At 39.1% G+C, this 10,283-nt stretch overlaps 1 protein-coding gene across 3 annotated transcripts; it reads right to left on the bottom strand.

The window, feature by feature from the left end:
* Positions 1 to 327: 327 nt before the first annotated feature.
* Positions 328 to 7,731, bottom strand: hmg20a (high mobility group 20A). 3 transcript variants are annotated; one of them, XM_088417177.1, is made up of 9 exons: positions 7,668 to 7,731; positions 5,855 to 5,931; positions 5,161 to 5,370; positions 4,898 to 5,030; positions 3,922 to 3,959; positions 3,624 to 3,699; positions 2,716 to 2,931; positions 1,384 to 1,516; positions 328 to 680 (listed from the first exon to the last, which is right to left on the bottom strand). In XM_088417177.1, exons 2-9 carry the CDS (start codon positions 5,918 to 5,920, stop codon positions 677 to 679), a joined length of 876 nt encoding a protein of 291 aa, XP_088273303.1. In that variant the 5' UTR covers positions 5,921 to 5,931; positions 7,668 to 7,731; the 3' UTR covers positions 328 to 676. The 3 variants fall into 3 exon arrangements, with proteins under 3 accessions (XP_088273303.1, XP_088273304.1, XP_088273305.1); XM_088417178.1 differs by lacking the exon at positions 7,668 to 7,731 and adding an exon at positions 7,443 to 7,661; XM_088417179.1 differs by lacking the exon at positions 328 to 680 and having other exon boundaries at positions 1,380 to 1,516.
* Positions 7,732 to 10,283: the final 2,552 nt, after the last annotated feature.

The raw sequence follows: 10,283 nt of genomic DNA, 5'->3' as shown, positions 1-10,283 counted from the left end.
TATAGATGCATATAAGATGGAGGAACATTTTTTGTTGTATTATTCATCAGGCACACATGTGTTTGGGACAATGTTGTATATACTAGAGTTGTGACACGTGTGGCCTTAGCAGACGGGAAGTCTCAGCTGGCAATGTGGAGAGAAGGAGGAAAAAAAAATGGCAGCGTTGAATGAAAACAGGAAGCCACATAATGTCCAGTCAGAAACAAACATAGTAATACACTCGTCTTAACTCATCTGAAATTCCTGACTTTTCATGTGGTTTTGTTGTTTGTTGAGTCAGGAATGAATTTAGTGAAGGACCAAGCAAGATTTTCTAAAAAGTGAGCACATTTCAGCCCTTTTTTTATTTTATTTTATTGGAAACACGACCAGCATTTTGTGTAGAAACGCACACAAAAACAAACATGGCACATTTGTCAACAGAGCATTACAAAAAAAAAAAAAAAAAAGAACGTAAACATATGCACATTTTCCCCTCTGGCAGCACGTTTATAGAATGTTGGTTATTGTTTCACATGAAGTAACACCTTCACAAATGATTTTTACAAAAGAAACAGGAAAAAAAAAATAAATATGAGGAACTACCGTCATCTTCATCACTAAGTGTTGTTTTTTTTGCGAGCGCGCGGCTGTGATGATCAATGTACTCCTCTCCCATTTGGATGTGCGGCAATTATCTGAGATCAAACAAAAGTCCGTTGGCGTTTTTAAGCATTCACATTTAATGTATGAAGCCACAGCAACAATTGATAAGGACATAAATAGTCAACTCGCCCTCGTTAGTTATGTGAAAAAAAAATATATATAAAATAATGCACTTTTATGTTAAAAAAATGATTCAGCACACCCATTCCTCAATTTCAAGTCAGAATGACTCCAATCCTTTGTGAAACAGGAAGTAGCCTGGGAATTATAATATAAATAGACATGCCTATTACATAACTTATAAGTATTTTCACCCATTTAAAACTGTTATTATAGTGTCTTTCGCTAAAATACTTTTTTCTCTAAGTGGCTAAAATTCTGGATGTTTGATACCATTTTTTTCCAAGACGGATACCAGTGGCAAACACTCAAGTCTACTACATATTTCCCTCCAAAAAACAAAGACCATAACCCCTCAAATTTCATGAAATGAATGCCAGTTTTCTTTCTATTCTTCTAATTAGTCATCTCTGATTCACGATCGTAGAACTACTCCAAAAGTAGCCTATGCTCATTTCGGCTGCCGTCGTGGATACCGATACTTCGAAATAAGGTCCGATATTGGTAACTCATTCATCCATAGCTAAAACAGCCTGAAGTATAGCACTTTTTTTAACAGAATAGTGGAAATTTCCATCAGATTTACAACCACCACCATGAACACGAACTTCTTACCTGTCCAAACGATTGACCAAGTCCCTCACGGTGTTGATGAGGCCGTCGTGTTCCTGCGGGTTGCTCATGATGATGCTGTGCAGTTTCTTCATGTACGAGTCGATGGAATCCAGGGTGGGCATCTCTCCGCTTCCTGTTGAAATGACGATAGTAATAATTTATGTAGCAGCACACTTTTGAAAACGTTCGAATTTAAACCGGGCCAGCGGGGGGGGGGGGGGGGGGGGGGGGGGGGGGGGGGGGGGGCAGAAACATCAAGATCACAGGATGCAGAAGTTCTTGTTCTGAGCAACATCGTGCCTCAACTTGTTCACTGACATCATCAGAGAGCACGGAGCGATTTGCTCAAAAATAAGAAAAAAAAATAAGTCGAAAGGCAAATGTGCAAGTAAACACTCGATGCCGCTTTCGATAGAGCGCCATTTTGTTCGGCGGACATCCCAATCAATCTTTCGCCTCCACGCCTACGGGAAATAGCGCCAACTGCTGTGGGAGTGGTGCAGGAAACTTCCAGAGGGCAAGGTGGATTTAACCTTAATAGAAAACTATGACATAAAACCCTTCCCTGAGGAACGCCACACCAAGTTGGGGCTGACAGTTACATTCAATGGTGAAAGGTTGACATCCTTTATAAGTAGATATCAGGCTCAAATTAGGCAGTGTGTAGCATGCAAGCTAATATCAGTGGTACACTGACTGCTTTTTCACCTTATTTCAATTATTTATCCCATAAAATATTTTTCAACCAAGTACCTCCTGACAAACACAGAATATTTTTGGATGTGTGTGTGTGAAGACAAAACTGTGGAGTGCCATCATTGTTTGATTTATAAAACGTCTAAACCACATTTGTAAGGGTATATCAGAGTATTTTACTCATCAACTTGCAAAGATAGATAATGTGCCGCCATCTGTTTTATTTCTTCGGGAATATTGTGTCCCTAATGAAGCACATCTGTATCGAACTGAACAAAACTAAAAGCATACGTCATTTTACCAAATTGTTATCATTTTGACACAAATCAGTAATACACTCATTCATGTTCCAATGAATTTGCTCTTAAATTGAAAAGCAAAACAAATAAACAAAAAAAAACTTCCTGCCATGGCATCCAGATGCTTTGAATTAGTTTGAAATGAGATTAGCTGATACATGATACCCCAGCATTACTCATAAACCAAATGAGAAGCGCAGATTTACACAATGAAGCCCAAATCGTTTTTTAGTATTGATATTAAAACAAACAAAAAAAGAGTGAGCGGGTATGACCCCCATGAGCCCCAACTATTTAAAAGCCCTCGAGAAAGGGTAAATGTCAGCCCGGTTGTTACCTGGCAGAGGCACGGAGGAAAAACTGGCGGCCAGCGCTTGTCTCAAGGTGTCCAGGTGCTGATGGAGCAGGCTGTTGCGCCCCCTTTCTTGCATCACATCACCCTCCAGACGTTCCACAGCGCCGCGCATGCTCTCCACGTGTTTTTGGAGCGCCGCGTTTCGCTCCTCGTACTCCATGTTGGTCTTGCGCAGCTGCCGCATCTCTGCCTCACGAGCTACAGGAAAAATAAAACAATAAAATAAACAGGAAGGTTTGTGCTGAATTATTGGACCAAATATGCCCAGGTTTTGTGTGAGAAATATATCTTTAAGAGGCAGGGCTTTCGTGAGTGTATGGGTCTGAGCTGTGGTCGACAACAGCAACTGTATGAGTGTGCTTTTTTCAAAAACTGTTCCCAAGCCATTCTGTTAAGCTATACTTAACATCTAGCCATTTTAAGCTGGCTTGCTGGTGCCTATTCCAGCTGTCTACAGGCGGTAGGCGGGGACTGGTTGCCAGCCAATCACAGGCCACTCAGGGACGAACAACCATTCATGCACCCAATCACACCTAAGGAGAATTTAGTGTGTCCAATACAACCGCCATGTATGTTTTTAGAACTTTTTAACATTAACAAAAGAAAGAAGCGATATAATTCAACTTTTAACAACAGTTAACTACTTTTTACAGCATTAAGTACTTATTTTAGAACAAAAACACAAAAAAAGTGAACAGGTACGAGTCCCATTTACAGGGGTGCCCACCGCGCTAGAAAAGCACTGCCTTAAAGCGGCATTTTTGCCACATGCTGTTGGCTGAAAATGACAACTAATAGAAACATCGCTAAACGTTAAAACGGAAAAGAAAACCCTGCCGTTAAAAAACAAAAGCAGAATAGCAGCGCAGGAACAATCTACTAATAATTACCTTTACTGTGGTTGAGGAACTCTTCTGTGAAGATGGGGATGTCAAACACAGTTCGGTCTTTACCTTCTGCGTCTTTCTGTTGATCGCCAGAAACACAAAGTGTGAAAAGGATCTCTGTACATAAAAAAATCCTATTAAAATGTATTGCAGACAAGTTCAACAGTTAAAAACAGTACCATAATGAAAGATTGAAAACATTTTATGCTTATGATACTGTATGTGTAGCAGCCAATCAGTGCAACACCCAGAAGTATCTTTTCATTCTCTACATCGACAGGCCAGGAAAGAGTCCACTGACCTCGTGCAGCGCCTCGCTGGCCGCCGGGTTCCCGACATCTGGTGAGGAAGGAAAAGAAGAAGAAGGGGAAAAAAAAGAGAAAGAAAGAGAAATGAAGAAAGAGGAGAGCAGATGAGTCATGTTTCCGTCACTGGGAGCCAAGCTTTCACTCTTGACCCAGGCAAGCAAAAGTCACCTAGGTGGCGTGGACCAAATGTTTCTTTGTTTCCGAGTTGGCGAACCAATTATTCGTGTGCATGCCAAAGCAACAGGTGGCGCTGTGAACCGCTTAGCGGCTGGCCACTTTAGCCAAGTAGAAGCCTAACAAAAGTCCTCCATTACAAGAATAATTCCACTGAAAACAAGGTTATAAGACACTAATTAATTGTGTGTATGTGTGTGTGTCGGGGGGGGTAAACCTTTTGCTTATTCTTTGGGTTTTCTGTGTGCTTTGCACACTGACATTTAGTGACGTTAAAATGCTCCTTAAAGTTCTTTATCGGTACATTTTCTTATTTTGGAAATTTAGATTAAAAAGAAATAACTACATATTTAAACAATTAAGGATATTTGTTCCAGTTTGGAGGATCCATTATGCATTTTTTCCCATGCATAATTGTGATTTTTTTTTTTTAAACTGACTGACCTTTGGCAAAAAAAAATGGCAAGCTGTTTGAAAAAACAAACAAAAAACAACTACTTATGGTTTTTCTGTCTACATGCATGTGTTAAAAAAAAGTGTCCTGAGCTTTTGAGGTTTTAAGTGTAGTTTGTGTGGACGAAAGCTCAAATAAATCTTCTATTTAAGAAATACTCTGGGTGGACAAGCTATTCACATGGCCATTTAAATCTGTTCTGTGATTTAGTACCAGTCTTTATTTCGTACTTGTGACTTTCTCACCGTCCGTTCTAGCCCGAGGAGTTTTCGCAAGTACTTTCAATTCACGTGCTCGTCCGGATGTCAAAGAACAAAACGTTTGGTCAGTCGAGCTCTCACCGCTTCGATGTCGCTTGCCCTTCTGCTTCTCCTGGACTTTCCTGGTGAAATGCTTGTATGCTTCAGTCTTCTGGTATTTTTCCAGCTCCCGCATGTAACGCTCCTTGTCGCGGTCCGCTTCATCCAAATATCGCTGTGTACACACACAAAGATTCAACTGAAATGTGACATCTCAGTACACCGCCTCAACTGTGACATCTCAGTACACCAACTCAACTACAATTTGAAATATTGGAAAAAACAAAACATCTTTTCTTTCCTACCTGTTTTTCCTCAGGAGGCAGCTTGCTCCACTCATTGCCCAGCATCCTTGTGATCTCTGGGAAGGGCACGTCGGGACGCTCGGCCCTCAGTTGCTCACGCCTGTCATTCATGAAGCGAACGTAGCCCGTCAGTGGCGCTTTGGGCGCATTTCTGTCCTTCATTGGCTTCTTCCTCTTCCTGCCTTTGGTCCAGTTGGCACGTCTTGTCTTCTAGAGATGATTAGCACCCCCCAAAAAAGAAAGAAAGAAAAAAAACAGCTCAGGTAAGGATTTCATTTATTTATAGAGAATGTTAAAAACAACAGGGGCAACAAAATTGATCCCTGTGGAATGCCACAACAGTGGCTCAGAGTGGGACTCAGAGCAACTGAGGCTAACACAAAAAACTATCTGCCAAGTAGGATTGACTTTTTTTTTTAGAGCGTTACCATTAATACCATCCCTAATAAAAAAAAAAATACCACATATCACCATAAATACCACAACACTGACAGGAGTTTTGTTAGCTTTTCTAAGGCAATTTACCTTGCATGTAGCATTACGCTAGGCAACATTAGAAAGACAAAGGTACCTTCTGGTGCTCATAATACAATTTATTTATTTGTATTCTTTGCTTGCAACTCAAGACAAAAAAAAAACAACGGTTACTCGTCAGGTGAAGTCCCACTTTCCATCGTTCGGCTACAACTCGTACCTCATCTCCATTTCGCTGGCTGGCATTTTCTGTACTAGCTGCAGGAGACGACTGCTGTTCCTCCATGACTTTGAATCCTGCAGAGAAAAAATAGAATTTGTACAACAGTGACCAGTTATGATTTTTCCCCTCCCATCAGACAATAGTAGATGAGTGTACCATCTGGAAACATTTGTCACAGTAAAGCCCATGCCATCTGGGGCACCCAGATAAGCCAAACTTTGACAATTATTTCCCATCTTCATAAAAGAATGATTACAAGCAAACTCCTTCAAGCAAGTCACATTTCCTTCAACAGACAAAAATATTAATCAACTTCTGAATTAGACAGTACAAATATTGAGTATTTGTGTGGGCACAGACAAAACGCTCCAAACATTAACAATGCAACATCCTTTTAAACTTTGAACCCGTCTACGTAACCACAGGAAGTGAGCGTCAACATCCTGGATGACATTTCTCTCCCTGGCAGTTAAACACTGTGGGAAATAAAGTCAAGACTAGGAATGAGATAATCCACTGCAAATATTTCTTTTGGGCGGGGGAAGTCCAGTATGGGTTGTTCTCGCAACAATTTTTTGTGATGCCTGTCCTCACTTTTCGCAGCACTTTGAATGAAAGAGTCAGAGGTTATTTATAGCTCAGCCATGTCACTTTTACCATAGTGGTGCTCATACTATGGCCCTGGAACTATTTGCGGTCACCATATTTTTATTTTTTAAGTGGAAGTGAGATACTAAAATGAATATTTGACAACTTGATCATCTCACATTTTTTTGTTTTCCACCAATCTCATTGGTTCTCATTGCACAAGTGATGCTGATCGCGTAGACAAATTTTAAGAGTGATCAAATAGTTTGGGGTTGAACCATAATCTTATTTGGTCCAGTCCCAGAACTTCCCTGACAAAACGAGTACTGTACCGTATTCTGTTTGCTACATTACCCTGCACTGACCTCTTCTGTTTGGAAACTCGTAATGCATTCACCCAGAGACGAACACGCCAAAACGGAGTATTTCTTCAATCGTTTATGATTGACTCTGGCAATTAGGAGGGGGATATTAAAAAGTAAAAATTAAACTTTTTTTTTTATATATGTTTTAGCATTGGCAATCACTCTCAAATACATGTTTAAGTAAAAGCCAATCTAGCTGTAACAAGCATAAAAATGAGTTTTTGGCAAATATGATGAGTGGGAATGAAATATGTCACTGAGTTGTATTCATCTTTGCAGCCTACAATGCTTGTGGAATTTATTCAGTGACAAACATGTATTATTTTGTTTCTGACAAAAACAGCTGCTATTTATCCGGTCGTCTTTCATGAAGAAAAAGCATGCAACTTTGCTCGTCCTCAAAATATATGCCATTGATAATTTAACCACAAAAGCCAACGGTTTAATTAAATGTTAACTACAGCAGCGACGTTTCTGTTAGCATCGAGCTGATAGCTAACAAGCTAGCGGTGCTTTTAGCGTTGTTTTGGCAGGGAGCCGACTGCGAAACATTCAGTTTTTGGTATCGTGTTCATAACGCAAAGTATCATTTAACAAAAGCCAACAAACGAGGTAAAAATCACAAGACCAACCTGACTGATAGCGAACGGCAGCCGAAAGTGAGCAAACGTGTTTATTTTTCTCAAAACAATACAAGAGCGACTGTCATAGAAACATGCATGTAGATCGGTATGAGCCGCGGTAATACTTTACATCTTGCTATGTAATAAATAATCCACTGCGGTAACTCAAATAAATTGAGTATTTTTTTTCTTATTTCGATTGTCTTATACTGCAAATCCAAACCAAATATTTACCACAGTAGAATATCTGCTCTTGATGGGAATTTCTAGACACGCTCTGCTGGCATTTCTTCTTCGTCGAATCTTTGAAACCACTGAGTAAGTGCACCTCAGACTAGTGCTACCACCCAGCGGCTATTTTATGTATTACACCATCTTGCGTGAACGAATTCATCTCTGAGACTTTTTTTTTTTTAATGGCGTGACATAGAAATTGCATGTGGTTCAATGCGCTGCCACTTAGAAGAAAACAACAATCTCGCAAGGGATTGACCCCTGCTCACTCCACTTGGCCATTAACTGCTCACGTGTTGTGACTGTAATCGCTTTGAGTGGTGAGAAAGTGTTTTTCTTCATCATACAAATGAGGTTGAATGTCTCTGTTGTGCACTTAGGAGGAACTGTCAGCGAGGAAAAACAGTATAACACATTACGGTGGTTTGTAGGGTGGAATTACCTCGGGCTGTCTGCTTTTTTTGTAAGTGGAGATAACATCGTCTGCCATAAAAAGCTGTCAAATGCTTTTGATGGTTTGGATGCCTGAAAGCAATCCAGCTTTGAAATAATACTGTAGATGGACGAAAGAGTAAATAAACAAGAAAAAACTCAACATATTGCTGATGGAGTGGCTGCAAAATCCCTCACAGTTGTAGAGAAATGTCTGGTTTAGCCTTGACCTTTCATTCATTCATTCAATCATTCATTCATTCACGCTTCGGCATCACCGCACCCAAGTCGCGTTCAGTTTAGTCAACTCTGGGCTCAGACAGTCTTCACATCCCAGCAGGCCCCAGGGGCAAAATCCACCAACTGTCCCTGTACTGCTAACCTCACCAAGCATGTCATGCCACCTCCAATCACATGCTATGTTGGTTCCAGACATCCTCTGGGATTTGAAGTTCCCTCTGGGACCAATAAAGCAGGTGGCTCAGGAATTTAACACATACCACAAAAACTACCGACTGCCTTTTTTTTTTTTTGCCTGGATGTGTCGGACATATTTCGGTTGGAAAATAGTGACCGCAAAACATAACGTTTAACACAAAACAACATAAACGTTTATTAATACTATTAATTGGATCACCATTATTTTAATAGTGTTTCTCAAATGGGCGTACGATTACCCCGTAAGTGCACTTCAGGTGTTACACGAGATTTTAACAAGATTTCTGCGGGTATCAGAAAATTGAATTTATAGCTTTGAGAGAACACTACACCTTTGTTTTCAAATTAAGAATAAATTAAGTGGAAAATGAAACATCTTATGGCTAAATGGCGTGATTGTTTTTTTGTTTTGTTTTGTTTTGCAAAACATTGTATGTGTTTATATTTCAAAGTTTTATACAGATGCCCACAGTTATTATTGACAAAATTTTCTGACTGACTACCCAGAAATAAAATAGATGGCACAATCTATATTCTGGAGTTGCTGGGTAAAATACCCCGTAAAATTTAGTTCTAATGTGTAATAAATCAATCACGGATGGCACAGGATTTTGTTTGAGTTGTTTTAATCCAAAACATTTGCAGCGGTTTGGGAGTATTCAGCAGAAAAAAAAAAAAAAAATCACAGGGCACACTTCATAAAAGGTTGAGGACGATACTATCATACATTTGTGAAGTACTTTTTTGTTCTTTCAAGGAGCACCGTCTGTTGGCTGCTCATATGAGAAAAAAAAAGGTTCTTTCAGATTTCGCACATTATAAGTCACATTTTAAAATATTAATAAAAATATTACACGTTTTCTTTCAGCGTACAAAATTCTATCATAAATGTAGAAGTAGAATGAATAAACTAAAATATTTATATGTATTTATTCATGTTTTTAATTCATAATTCATGCCCATAATGAGGATGATGATTGTTATTATTACAAAGTTGGCCTTCATCTGGTTGGAATGATAAATTATTCTTAAAACAATTAAAAAATCTCAATACAAATATGTGTTTATTCCCTTTCTGCATAATTCCAAAGTTTGTTGTTTAAAAACAACAATAATAACAAAAAATAAATAGACATTGGACATCTTAATTAATCTTTGTTTTATGATAGTCATCCTAAAATGGCACATTTGTTGTGAATATATATATATTTTTAATATAATCCATGTGTTTTTTTAATTATTTGTGTGCAGCACATGCATTACAGTTAAACGCAACAGCAAGTGTTTTCAGATTACAAAAAAAAAAGAGAATGTAAATACACCTACAAACGTTATTTATGTTTAATTAAATATGATCATTTAGGCTTATAATTGCACATGGAATTACTTGCAGCTACCGGGTTCAATCATCACATTTTTCGAAGGTACGTGTTTGGAATATGTGTGTTTGGAAATGAGGGTGTCAACAATAATGCATTGTCTGGCTTTGCTAATGAGCATCCGCGAATAGCTGCTCGCATGGTTTAGTGCGGAACGGAGTTCTGTTCTGTGAGGAGGCTTATAGAATAACGGCAGAGAAATCAGCATACTGTATCTAAGGGGATATTGCATCAGCTTGTTGCCGTGCAAACAAAATAATCGAGTTGGTCATTGGTGACGACAGCGTCATAAATCATAGATGCTTTATGTATGTGCATAGTTTTGTCTGCAGGGTGCTGAGATTCTATCATCAAAAGTGTGATGGCG

Source organism: Hippichthys cyanospilos, chromosome 6 (genome assembly GCF_059441005.1).
Source record: "Hippichthys cyanospilos isolate Australia breed blue-spotted pipefish chromosome 6, RoL_Hcya_1.0, whole genome shotgun sequence".
NCBI lineage: Eukaryota > Metazoa > Chordata > Actinopteri > Syngnathiformes > Syngnathidae > Hippichthys > Hippichthys cyanospilos.
The sequence above is the reverse complement of the archived record's forward strand: the minus strand, read 5'-3'. Positions and strand labels throughout refer to the sequence as shown.